The following is a 14,604-nucleotide window of genomic DNA, read 5'->3' as shown; positions in this document are numbered from 1 at the left end:
AAACCTATGAGCCAGTTTTAGCTAAAGATACATAAACTGTTAGCTCTAATCAAATGGGATAAAATGAGCAAACGTATATTTCCAACAAAAGACAAAATTTGTGTTACTAGGTGTGTTTTAGTTGAACTCTTCTACATAAGGCCATTGATAGTTCCTTGGTATGGGCTTATATTTCTTTTTTCCCTTTCTCTTTCAAAAAGAAAGTTTTTATTAGCATATATTTAGAGCTTATTCTTATATATAAATAAAGAGCTTCTGAACTAAAAATTCAGTTTGAAACTGATTAAGAAGGCTGTTTGTTTGTTTGCCTGTTATTTCTTTGAATAGAGAGAAAGGTATTTGGTAAGCTTTAGGTGAGGCTGATGAACTTGTTCATGTACCAAGCTGTGATATATACAATATAAATTTGTATGTTTTAATTTTAAATTATATATATATACATTTTACTTAATATATATGTTAAACAAAATTCTGTACATAAATATATGTGAAAAACATATTCAATCTGGTTCCAGTTTGGGGTAGCTTTTCCGAAAAATAGAAACTTTGGTAGTACTATCAATAATAATGAAATAGCTTTTATCTATACAATATTCACTATGTAGCAGGTAATAGGTTGTGTTTTGCCATGAATACCTAATGTTCACAGCAATTTTATGAAGTACTATTAATGTCTTCACTTTGAAGATGAGAAAAAGAGTTACAATCAGTATATTTACAAATCTATAAATAGAAACTTAAAGAGATGAGAAAAAGTAAGATGTTCATAAGAGGTTTTCAGTGACTTGAAGAGTCTAGAATTAGAGATAATTATAGAAAAGAAAAATTTAGTCTAACCTAAATATTTCATCAGAAGCTGATGGGCTTCAAAAAATATTATGCATTTGAAAAAAATGATCAAATAATAACCATGAGAAATAATCTTATTAGAAAAAATTTTCTGTAATTTTCGAGCATCTATTATACTTAGATATTTTGCATGCATGCATGTAGTATTTTATTTCCATTTCACAAAGAATGAAATGAGGTTTAGAAAAGCTAAGTAATGTCAAACAAGTCATACGTGTCCTGCAAGGATGCAAGTTGCTAGAGCCACTTGACAACAGTGTGCTTCCTTATGTCAGAGAAGGTGGTGGTTAAAATCACGTAACTCTATTGTTCTGTGAGGTCAATAAACTTCCTGAATCTAGCAGAATAAAAATTGTGATCACATGAGTTTACCCTTAAAATAAAGCTTGATGGAAAATAAAAGAAATTGTAATCAGCCTCCTTTATATGACAGTTCACCAGAGAACTCCTTCAGTCCATTAACAGAACAGCTTTCTCAATGTGACAGACAAACAACGGAGATTAATTGCCAATAACTAGGAAAATTATCTAGGGTCAGAGTATTTGCTCTTCCACAAAGTTGTTAGCCTGGACCTATTCTAAGGAGGTTGACGATAAGAAACTCAAAGCACCTTTTACTAACAAAACAGATGCAGAGAAGGTCAAAAAGGATGAACAAAAGTTTCTTTTATAGCTTCTCTGATGCCTGGATTTGATCAATATGCCACGGCTTAAGAGTTGTAGAACAGTAGAGTAGACGTACTGGCCTTTGAATAGGAACTAGTATTGGAGGATTAAGTGGGGACAAGGATAGGATGGCATGTAAGGGGCCAGGCCAGAGGGTGATCACATGTCCAATGAGCAAAGTCATAGCTCTTTAAATAGTGTCTGGAGGTCAGCTGATGATTTTTCATAATTTTTTATCATAGAAAATCCCATTTTCTTCACAATGATGAATCACATTCCACTCTTCTGTTCCTGTTCTCATGTTCAGGGAACAATAACTGCCACTAGCAATCATCTTTGACTGTGAGTGCAGCCCTGTTCTCAGGACAACATGTTAAGGGTTGCTGCATTATTGTGATAAGATCCTTGGTGGCAACTGGCAAGTAAAACTAGTAATCTTGATTGTGTCTCTGCAGATCAGTATCAAGTTTGGGAAAAACTTTAGGCTTCAGGTTTTCCCAAGTGGCTGGAAGGTATGTATTTTGCAGAGTTCAGGTGTGTTACCACATTTAGCGAGGTTTACCTTAGGTTGTAGGTAAAAAACATACTTCATAATTGCTTTTGCAACATTGGCAAGCAAAACAGCATCTTAAATGTCATATTTGAGGTAAATTGTGATTATAAATAATAAATCTGATACAGTTCTAATATTTCATATGCAATGAATACAACAGGAAGCATCAATTTGATATTTATATAAAATGCTATTTTGGCACTCTTTATGGAATTACATCTTGCCAACAGCTTCTAATTTTGATTTCTGTCCTCTAAGAGAGTAATGTATTTTACTGTGCCACTCATAATCTATTCTAAATATCATGTGAGTTGTTCTGTGTTAGTCACGTGTCTGTAGAAAATGGGACATGAACAAAGTCAAGTTCTTTGTTTAACAATATAGAACTTTAGTATTAAACAAATAACAGCTTTCTTGCTCATCTTCCAATCTTAGAGAGGCAGGTAGTTGTTCTCATTTCATAAAATGACATGCAAACTATGAATTCGAGTTGAAGGAGGAGATGAGATTCATATTAACTGAACTTACTAAGAAGAACCCCTAATTTGGGAAGTTTGGGAAAATATCCACTCAGAAATCATCAATGTGCACTGGGAAGTACACATTGTGGAGCTGGTCCAAATTATTTCTATTACAAAAAAATTAAAAAGGAACTGAAGGGAATCTGAGCACTAGCTCCTGTATCTTTTCACCTGCATAGAAGATAGGCCTTCACGTGACAATTTCTGATGATTAAGGCTCTATCATAGCAATCATATTGACATTATATATATTTAAAATTTTTCATCTTTTAGCCCATTTTATCTTTATTCTTCATGAGGTAATGTGGGTGAGGAAGCTTTTCTCAGATGCTATTTCTCTTACCACACATATATTCTCTCACCTAAAGCAGACACCTCCATCCACTCCCACCCATGGGTCTTGCAATATTCCACTCTAGTCACATATCATAAAACAGGCCCTGCAGGTCAAATATGCCAGGTGAGTCCATTCTTTGTTCTCTTGTCTAATGTAGCTTATGGATACAAAAAGATATTAAAAAGAGAATTGAGAAAAAGTCAGAGTTAACTCACTGGTATGTAGTGTTATTTTCTCACTTCAAAACTAGAAGTAGTAACCAAGTCCTGGGAAAGGCCAACATAACAGAACTATGATATATTTTTCCAACATAGGAGAAATTTTATAAAATGAAAAAAAATCTGAAGGTACTCTGTGTAACAATTCTTATAGTTAAGCTAATGCAGGGTAAAGTTAAACATCTAGCAGTGAATGAAAATCAATAATTTAAGAGCAGCATGAAGAAAATCTACACATCATTTACAAAGTGAAAATATTGATTTTAAGTATTTTTAAATATAGAAAAAATATTGTTTATTGATAAAATTGATATAAACAGTTAAGAAAAGATATCTAAATAGTATATAATCCTCCCGAAGAACATTAAAATTTTCTGGACATAACAAGCAAACTCAATATCATGTCTAGTAGTTGGAAATACAAAAATAATGCAAATGGACAGCATCAGGCTGGTACGACCTTGTAACCGGAGGATCGGCACTTAGTTGTCTTCACAGGGGCCAGCAGAGATGTAAGATCCACGCATGTGACAGGAAAAATGAGTTGAGCTTTCTTATTTATTTAGATGTGAATTTATTTAGATGTATATAAAATATTACTTATCAACAGAATAAGAACTTAGAACCCTTGTTATTGATGGGCAGAATGACAACTGCCTTTAGAAGAAATGTTCAGAAAATAATCCCATTATTTTCTCTCTCACACATTTTTAATGTTATTGCAATATTTTGTGCTTCACATTGAATGTGATCTTTTTATTTTAAGTTTACTTCTGGATAATTAATAAAGTTGATGATTTAAAATTAGAGGACTGTTTAGTATCTTTCAATTATCTAATTAAATATATCCACATTAATAATTAAATTTGGAAACAATATTAAAACTTAGTTGGATTATGTTGGAAGCCTACTTAAATTATCATTAAAATATGCCATTATATTGGAGAAGAGTGAGTATGTATACATCATTAACTGAATATGATAATGTAAATGTATATTACACTTAATCTCTCTCCCATTAATTTTGACATTTATTTTTATTTTAGCTGTAATACATTTTCATTAAAGATGTTTGAAATACATAGACAAATAATTTAAAAATCTACATCCCTAAACACATTCAGTCTTTATTTGTCAGCATATTTTAAAAGCCATCCTTAATTTTTGAAGTAACTCTTACAAAACTAGAGCACAAACAAAAATTCTAATTAAGATGCAATTAAGAGTTAGACACACATAAGATGTCAAAACCAGAAATATTAGCATGGGTAAATACAATAAAATAGGTAAATATTGAAATAAAAGAACTGAAATGTTATATTCCTCTTTGTTAGAAAGAATTAAGATCATCAGTGTAAATTCCCTCAAGGAAAAGAATACCATGACATAAGAGTCCCTGTCTAAACTTATAAATGACCTATTTTAGATTAGAATTTGTATAAGATCCAATAGTCATATAACTACTATATTTCATGTACTTTCAATATGGCATTACTGAATCCAGAAGCAGATAAAAAAATAGAGAGAGAGAGAGAAAGAGCGCAAGCTAACTTAGTCTTCATTTGTCATACATGTGAATAAAAATACTTGAGTTCATTGCCAATACTTCCAGATTCTGTACTTCAGGAGAAAGTTAGAAGCAGTAAGCCCACAAATTTCTGTAAAAGCTAGGAAAAGTCAGTTCTAATTCAAGGCTAAAAATGTCTGTCCAGCCAATTACAAATTCAGGAAGATTCTAAAAAATTAATAAACCTAGATCTTTAATCTGTTACAAAGACAATGCCAACTCTGAGATGGACAAAATAAAAACAAAATATGCCTCTAGGAGCTTTGTTGTAGGTCTTCAATGAACTGACTAAAGCATGTCGATTTTCTCAGCTGTTCTTGGCTCAGCGGGATGGAGACAAAGACAGCAGGCAAACGGCACAAGGTGGATACAGGGCACCGGAAAGAATGAAGCACTAGCTATTGCAATATATATACACACATATATATTTTTTATGTTTTAAATATATATATGTATTATATATATACATTAAAAAATATCTCACTGGAAAGGAGACAGAATGGAACAAAGCCCCCAGAACAAACAGCTAAGTTAGTATACGTACAAACACACTCCATGCCCTCTCGTGCATGCCAGTGCTTGCAGCCATCACACTTCGGCCCCGTGGCTCCAGGTCGGCACGTGCAGAGCCCTGTGACAGCATCACAGGGGACAGGCATTGAGCCATGGGGGTCACACTCACATTCTTGGCAGGAACCTCCGGGACTGCTTGGACTGCCAGTATAGCCAGGGGCACACCTGGATTGAAACAGTGACAAAGCAAAGGGAATTGATAATGTCTAGTCTCTGGATTGCTGTTGTGTGTGTTGTTTTAAATGAAATGAAACTGACACCAAGAGTCAGTAGATCAGGGGTCAGCAAACATTTTCTGTAAAGAGCCAGATAATAAATATTTTAAGTTTCGTGGTTCAAGAGGCAAGATTGAAATCATTTAGTGAGAGAGAAATAAAATTTCAAGCTTTTTTGGTTGATAGAATTCAAGATTATAATGATAACCTACTAAGTAAAACCAATCTACCAATGAAAAGATAGAATTCTTGTTGACATATCAAATTTATGCAACTACAGGTCAAATGTAATGCTTCCTATCATCAAAGTGACTGGAAATGTTTGCCTGCAACAATTGTTCTTATCTGGAGTGTCATACAGAATCAGGTAATGGGCCAAATTTGGTGCACTATAGTTTTCCCATCACTGTTCTAGATCATGAACTATTTTTTGAAATCTTGTTTTTGTTTTTTTAAAATGAGAAGTAAATGAAATTATATATTGACTCCCCGGCTTTCCTAGACTCATGTATTTTTAGATATCAAATGACAAAACCATTCAAACTGAGAGAGCTGAGCCTCTCTTCGATGGATGGGAATGTCCTTCAGTTACTTCTCGAGTCTCTCCTACAAGTTTAAGGTTTCCCCCCAAGCATTCCCCAAACCAATGTGTTTGTGCCTGAGCCAGTCAATGCCAGCTCATGGTGGGAACCTGGAGACCAAAGAGATCCATTCTGCACCTGCACAGAGGAAACCAGCACTCTTTAAGCCAGACCCCAGTGGTAGTTAGGAGAGCCATACTCTGTCAGTGTCAAGTTCCCTCCACCCTCCTTCTCCTTGTCACCTAGTTTTTAGTAAACATCTTCTCTTTTGTATTTGTTTAACTTCCTCTCTTGATTTCTGTCTTGAGGTGGGGCAAGAACACGTCTGCCAGGAACAAACCCATTGATTTTATTAATGAGTGACAAGAAGGAAGTTAAGTGACAATAAATTAGACTTTCTATTTAGTTCTATCACTCTTTCCTTTCTAACAGACCTTTCTCAAGATGCATTTTTTATTGTGTATACATGGAAGTGGGGTAATATTTTACAAATAAAATATATAACATCAGTTTGAGAAATTACAAGGGAAATCCAACTGAATAAACCCAAAATGCAATCCACTCAATGACTCTTCCACCCATCCATGCATTCATTTGTCTAAGTGTACATACACCCTTGGTTATGTGATTAGAAGTGGTAACTCTACAAGATGCTTACAAGACCAGATGCTCTGATTTACCAACAATGGTCTCAGGTTACCTGTTGTCCTGGCTTAATTATTAAAACACTTCCTGATTCTCCTTCAGGTATCTTTGATTGGACAATAAATTATACATAGTCAGCCTAAATATAATCAACAGTCAGAATTTTTGTTCAAAAGGCATGCCTGGTAGGAAGTTGAGAGACAGGATGATGTTGAAGCCAAAAGTTGTTAACACTGGGCAAGTAATCCTGGACCATCTTTATGACCTGGTACCATGAAAATTTGCATGGCTGATTATGAAAGTTAATTGATCTTGGCCTGGTTAGAAAGGCAAAGCAAGAAGAAAATTATTTGCAGTATTAGGCTTTTATACATGTATGGTTGTAATTGTTATTTTATTTCCAAAATAATATTATACATGCTCAATAAAAGTGTCATTTAAATAAATGCACTTAAGTTATTTCTTAACATCTGCAGGTGAAAGAATTTATTCTATGCAGGTTTGGATTGATTAAATGCCCAAAGAGTTTATTGCAAGAATAACTAAGATAAACCATGGGGAGGGTTCTCTACATTTCTACAGGGACATTCAAGACATTTAAGCAGTTTTAGACATGAGCTGATGAGTTTGGGCAGGTCGTAAGGTGATTTAAATGATTTAAGAAGCTCTCAGAAGTGGAACAAATTTATTTGGAAGGTTACAGTAAAAATTTAACCAAGACCTTTGGTTTAATTTAGCTGAATAAAAGTAATTTTTCAGGGAAATATAACCTGATCATTTATGTTAGAGATGATAAATGTAAAGCTGCAATGTTTGAAAACTGCAAAAACAATTCAAGCCATGCACATAGGATGGTGTATGACCCTGATCACCAATGTGCTACATAAACTGTCAACTCTTATTTCTTAAACATTAATGGATATTAAAAAGGTAATTTTTCTGTAATCACTCTGCCTTAAGACAATAATAGACATTTCAGTGTACCTTCCAGTCTTTTCTATACACATGCTATCATATATGGTGGTAACTTCAGTGTAGAAATGTAGCTATGCTATCAAACATTTTTTTACATAAATTACTGCAGATAATTTCCTTGGTGTTCAGGGATGCTTTTAGTTATCCTACTGAAGTTTACAAGGGCATGAAATGAATTTTAGCCTAAGAATGAATACCAAAGCACACTGGTGAATATTAAAATATATTCAAGCGATATTATATATATGTGTACATATATATAAAACAAATGGAAATAGTTTTGAATTTTGTATTGCTTTGAGTTAAATTGCTGCTAATTTCTGTTGATATGGAAATTGTGAATGCACTGTAATGTACATGCAAGTATTGCATATTATGTTTAGAGTTACCACTTATAGAACTATTTGGCAGTATATTTTGCAAACATAGAAACTGCATTAGAATTTATAAAACTTGATTTTAATGATTTAGTTACCTACTTATTTTCATTATTAACACAATCATCACTGGTTATATCAAAAGAAGATTCTTAAATGAGCGATGATAAAATTAATATGGGTTTATATTTGCAAAGAGAGTTATAATTTAGGAAAGTGCTCCTAGGAAAATCCAGCAAAGGAGTGGGTAAAGCAGGATATGGAAAAGAAAAGATCCAAGCAATGGTATGATTCTAGGTAATATTCTGCCTAATTCCATGAAAAGTTCCATAGCATAAATAACATCTCAAAATTTGTTCAATTTTTTGGCAAAGAAGCTAAACTTTTGCACTCTCATATTAGTCATTGACTTGAAACCTCTAGAGGAAGGTGGGATCAATTTTGGGGCCTTTTTGCCCTTCTTGTGAGGGAGGAGGCTTCTATCTGGGTGTTTAGGCAGTATCTTCTACAGGGCACCTACAGTATCTTCTATGGACTTGATCTTCATGTTAGTTTAAAGTAGGCTATTACCTCTTCTGATATTAGAGGTGAGAAAAATGGGATTCAGCTAAGCTGGTGGAGCTAGGCTATGTCCATGGGTCTTCATAAAAATGTGTAGTAATCAATTATGCAAAAATTATCATGTGTGTAAAATGTTAATAGTTAATATTAGTTACTCTGTTACTTTAGAGATGTTACCTAAAACATATGAAAAATGGTAGTGATAAGCTTGAATATCCAGGATACTGATGTTAGAGAAAATGTGGATCCAGATAATAATAATTACAAACTTACTAGATAGTCAGTCTGAAATTGTGCTTCTTAATATACCATTTGTATTATAGTTGGCTTCAATTTAATAACTATATACATCTGTTATCAGATTTTGTATAGAACATGGTAAGAGCAAGCATTTAAATATTGTTTGCCTATTGAAAAGGAGGGCCGAATAACAAATACTTTATCATTTGGGTTATTCTAATTAAGAATGTTTGATACAATTTATATTCTGAATTATGTATATACTTGCTGGCATAGTGCCATAGTGCTCAGAACAGTGATGTGCATGTAATTAGTGCCAGCCAGTATTTTCCACTGAACTGAAATGAGAATTATGTACGGTCAGTTTTTTGTTATTGTTAACTACTTATAAACTTTTAGAAATTGATTTATTCTTTTAAAACTTCCCTCTCTCTATATATACACACACATATATACTATCATATACTATCATACTATCTATATATATACTACATGCATATTAACATATATATGTTTATATCTATTATATATTATCAAGTATGTGTTTATATTTATACACTAAAATAGATTAGAAAATTGTGAAATACTTTGTTTCTTTGGAGAGACTCTAAAGGTAGAAAAACCATTTTGAAAGCACATAAATAAATAGTGAATATGAAAATAATGAAGTTACAAAAGCAGTGAATGCTTTTCTGTTACGATCCCCTATTATACCATCGCTAAGTGTCAGCACCATCTGTGCACCGTGGCTGCTCCTACCGTTCACAGTACTGGCCTTCGTATCCACGTGGACAAGCTGTGCAGCGGTAATCATCGGGGCCTTCCATGACACAAGAAGGGCTGAAACTGAAGCAGAAAATTAAAATTGTAAAACATATCTCCACCTATTTATTTTATAAATTTAAGTGATTCTGTCCATGGTCTAGATGATTGGAATGTCACTTATTTTTAGGTGATTTTAAATGCTTATTTATAATTATAAGTTCCCATGCAGGGGTAGAATATTTTAACTGAATACTACTAATAATAGTCAACAAATATATATGGTTGATTTTGAACAAATTAACAATGCATCACATTGACCATGTTAAAATTTTAATAATTATATGACAACCATGAAAATGACCATTTTTCACAAATCAAAAAAAAACAGGACTAGAATACGTGTTACTAAATATCTTTCAGGTAAAAAAAAAGAGAGGACATAAAAGCTGTATAATTCTTTTTCTGAAAACTGAATTCAAATTGCCACTGGCACTTCAATATATGAAGGCTGAATAAATGTTTCACTTAAAATAAAGAGTGCCTTTTCTAATTTACATACAAATTTCAAACTACATTTTACTTGAAACACAAAGTGATTTCGTGTGAGAAAAGAAGGGAAGCTTTTACATGAAATGGGTAAGATTTTCTAACAATTTTATGATCTTTGCTAATAAGTAGGTCTTACATAACTTGCCCTGTTTCCATCACGACACTGTGTAGATCACAGCCAGGTAGGTTTGCTGCTGGACTTGCTAATCATCCTGCCCTACAAGAGAAAGACCTGACAAGACTTGAAATCTAAGCTGTATTAACATGCACTTCGTGAGCTGGAATGAACTTCTCTCAAATGTAAATGTTGCTGCACTACCACCGGATAAAACTACATGGTGTACTAGAATCTTTGAAATAAAAAACATATATATTTGCTGCAAAATGGTCATGCTGCAGACACCATTTTTCCTTTTGTTCGTCTGCTAACTCAGGCGATGCTAAAGAAGCGATAAAGGGCAAAGACGACAGTCATAACTTCTGTTGGTCAGGTAAGGTGCAAAGATGCTTTCAGGGCCTTATTTTCTCTCTCTTGTAATGTATAAATCAATAGTATATGAATGAGTAATAACTCTAACTTTGCAAAATATGTAAACAAATTGATCTACTATTCACAAACTCATTATCCAAAACTTTTATTTTTTGCCTTCACAAAAATAGACCTACAAACAGACAATTGACACATTTTGCAAACATTTAGCCCTTTAATTCATAGCTCGATGGTGAGTGCATCTGTACATGTGTGTGCATGTGCATGCACACACACTTATATACATACATACACAGGCACTTAGAAATAGATTGTTAGATATTTCAAGGGAAACTCTAGAGAGCCAACATAATGAAATCATACTCCTTTGCAGTAACTTATTTGTCTCAATTACAATGTAGGAAGGTTATAATTCTCCTTGAATAGTTGATATAAACTGTTTTTGAATTATGATGTCGTGGTGGATTAAACCTTCTCCTTGTATCACACAGAAGGATTTATGAAAGAGGAAGTAGGAATTACATCTTACTTGAAGTTAAGAGTTTATTTTTTTCTGCTCACAACTCCTTTATATGCACTTGATTTTCATATTGTCTACAGGGCCTCTCAGATATTCTTGAGCTTTTCTCCTGGTAGTCATCTTTTACATTTCCTGTGTTTGCTAATTCCAAACTTGCCTCAACAGCTTTTTTATGATTTAGAGTCTGCTCCTCTGTGCGAGCCCTGTGGATACTACTGAGATAAATGGGCCATACAGAGGAGGACAAAGGGGGGAAAACTGGGACGACTGTAATACAATAACAATAAAGAAGGTATGCTATGAGACAGATAGATAGTTACACATGCAAGTGTTTGTACAGTAGGTTATGCTATAAAAATGTATTTCTTACTGTGACTGCGATCAATAAGTTTGAAAGCCACTGAACTAGCAGCTTTTATTTGGTGTTTTTATTCTCACAAGGCCCTTTACATAAAAAAGTGTACTTAAATTATACAAATCCTATATAAGAAAACAAACTTTTTTTTATTCTAAAAAATCAAGGCAGTACTCTTTCTTTTCCTTCTTGAAATTTCTTAAAGTGGTAAACTCACACCCTTGTAACCTAATGTCTGCTTTCATCCTTGATTGTCAGAATTCAGTAATGACCCTCACAGTTTATCAGGTTTACCACCACTCTAGGTCTGAGTCTCCCTCGAACCAGGAGAACCTGTTGCTCCTTTACTGCTGCTCTTCTCTCTTGTGGTGCCCATGGCAGTGTGGCCCTGGTTCCCCTGTCCTCTGACAGCTCCTGTCTGTTCTTCTTTCTCTTCTGGCTTCCCTAATGCAGATAGTCTTATGTTTCTTTCCATCTGCTTCGCTTGGGTCACAGTACCCTGGGAAATCTCACCTGACTTTCATTCATTTGTTAACATATGGCTTCCTTCATGTGCTCTTCAAATTTTCAGATTTCCATTTCCTGTAGCTATATGCATGGCTCCCTTCACACAGATCCTTCATATAAATTTCAACCTATTTGAAAGATAAATTGTCTTTCTTCTGCAGTAGCTCTCTGTTATTTGTTCTATTTCAATTGATGGCACCACCATATGGTGGGTCAACTTGGCTAAAAACCTCTGCCTTCTACTCTGGCTTATTGGTTTTCACTTCTCATATCTAATTAGTCACCAATTCTGTAGAATTGCATTGAACAATTTTCCCACATGCATCTACCTGTCTCCATTCTTGTTACTATTATGTAGCTTTAGGTTCTAATTATCTTTTGCCTAAGCTAATGCAATAGCTTTTTAATTGGTCTATTCACTTTTTTCTTTGCCTGTTTCAATTCATTATATTCAGCTTTATTGTAATAGTCCTAAAGCTCTCTTCACATCAACTTTTTTTAATAATAAAAACTTGCAGTGTTTTTTTATTGCATAGAAAATTAAACAGCAATTTCTTAGACTGGTATTCAAAGCTGTCTACAAATGGTCTCCATTTTCCCATTTATTTTCATCTGCAATTATGAAACTGTTTGAAATCCATGCTCCAAATCCTCTTACTTACTAGTTCTTAAACATGCCTGGTGTTTTCTATTTTCCAAGGCTTTACTCACAAAATTTCCTACTGTCTATACCAGTAAAACTCCTTCAATTCATTGTTTAGGATCCATTATAAATACTGTTTCTTCTTTCACTATGTTTTTGAATCCTCCTGAATCAAGTGCGATATTTTGTGCCTTTGAATTCTCTTTACATTTAAGTTGACTTCTCTTAAGATGCATGTTTTGTGAGCTCCTCCAAGAGACATTATGCTTCTCTTTTATATCTCCTACAGCTTTTGTTATAGTTCACCCAACAGTAAATTATCAATTATTGAATTTTTCTAATTCAAATGGTTCACATATTAATAAGCAATAAAATAAATAGCTTTCTCTTATTTGAATTTGATGATCAGAGGGAGATTAGGGAAACAAAATGAAAATATTATTATTTTTCACAACCTACCACTTGGTGCTTGGATGGAATAACGAGATCACACGTATTATCAGCATCAATATCCAACTTACCTCAACATTTACATTTGATTCCCCATAAAAGACCTGTGATTCTGTTCAACAAAAAGCAACACAAAGCAAACAAACAAACAAAGAACCAGGAACTTGCAAGAGCAAGGGAGACAATTTACAAGAAATGTTTCCAGAATGTATACAAAGGCAAATATGCAAAAAAAAAACAAAAACAAAAACAAAAAAACAACTAAGCACAGGTGGAATAATCTTTTTAACTGAGCTGCTTAGTGGTTCTTATATACTCAATGCAAGATGTCCAGAACTCTAATTCTGAGAGTTCTACCCTCTTGAAAATATTTAGAGAAAAACTGCCCTACCATATAGAGGTTGAAGTCTATACATCACTTCGCAGAAAGTGGAGACAGCCTTAGCAAAAACATAAATGAAAACACTTAGGGGTTTTCATCAATATATAAGCCAATGCAGAGAGTTCACACAGTGCTGAAGTAAAATATTCCAGATTCGTTTCCCCTTGTGGCTGTTTCTATGGTATCAAACCTGGCCCATCTTAACAGAAAAGAGGCTGTCTTTCTGGGAGACACTGACGTATTTTGGAGCATAACAATAAGTCGCCCTGTTTCAACTATACTGTTTTTCAATTATTTTCTTGGTAATTTTTTACCAATCATGAAATAAATACAAAATGAATAGAAACAGCCCCAAAAGAGATATAATATGCACCCAAACAATCCTTCATAGCTGGATTTATGGTGGACCTATGTGCAAACACTAGACTTCTATAAAAATACATAAAATTATGTACATTTGTACATATTTATTTCACAAATGTATGTTAACATTTATATGTCCATCTTAATTAATAAGCACTATTTACTTGGGACAAGGGTTTAAAGGAAAAATGAAACATAAGGTATTACATGCTCACTTTTGTCATGTTTTTATATTGTTAAAAAAATCTCTATTTTAAATGGAGGTTTTTCTCTACATGAAAAATGTAGCCAAATCTGAAAGCCCATGTGCTAAACAGATGGTGTTACTGATTGGGAAACATGGTCATATTTCTCAATCTTACTTGTTGCTGGAAGAAATCAGAGGGCAAGCACACTGCTGACAGTCACTTGGCAATCCCTTGACAATTCCATAGTACCCGAGAGCACATCGTTCACAGAAGTCACCAGCAGTGTGATGCTGGCAATCCTGTAAAGGAAAAGGGAGAAATTTGCTTTCAATTTAAGAAGAGTTATAATGGAATTTATGATACAGCTCTGTACCTATGAGTGTTCTTGTGAACACACACACACACACACACACACACACAACATCCACAGAAATTCAGTTCTTGATATACTCATGTATACATGTATATATGTATGTGTATATATGTATGTTAGCTCTCATTGAGAAACTAACAC

The 14,604-nt window shown here is 33.8% G+C and overlaps 1 protein-coding gene across 4 annotated transcripts in view; it reads right to left on the bottom strand.

Annotated features, from left to right (window-relative positions):
- Positions 1 to 14,604, bottom strand: part of LAMA2 (laminin subunit alpha 2) — a 516,934-nt gene that overhangs the window by 138,173 nt on the left and 364,157 nt on the right. For all 4 annotated transcript variants that reach the window (XM_036024687.1, XM_036024688.1, XM_028508983.2 and 1 more), the window contains 3 exons: positions 14,265 to 14,389; positions 9,638 to 9,724; positions 5,256 to 5,449 (listed from right to left, as the gene is read on the bottom strand). In XM_036024687.1, coding sequence (XP_035880580.1) covers positions 5,256 to 5,449; positions 9,638 to 9,724; positions 14,265 to 14,389 — 406 coding nt within the window. The remainder of the gene's footprint in view (positions 1 to 5,255; positions 5,450 to 9,637; positions 9,725 to 14,264; positions 14,390 to 14,604) is intronic.

The sequence above is a fragment of the Phyllostomus discolor genome, chromosome 4 (genome assembly GCF_004126475.2).
Source record: "Phyllostomus discolor isolate MPI-MPIP mPhyDis1 chromosome 4, mPhyDis1.pri.v3, whole genome shotgun sequence".
Classification (NCBI taxonomy): domain Eukaryota; kingdom Metazoa; phylum Chordata; class Mammalia; order Chiroptera; family Phyllostomidae; genus Phyllostomus; species Phyllostomus discolor.
This window is presented reverse-complemented; position numbering and strand designations above follow the sequence as displayed.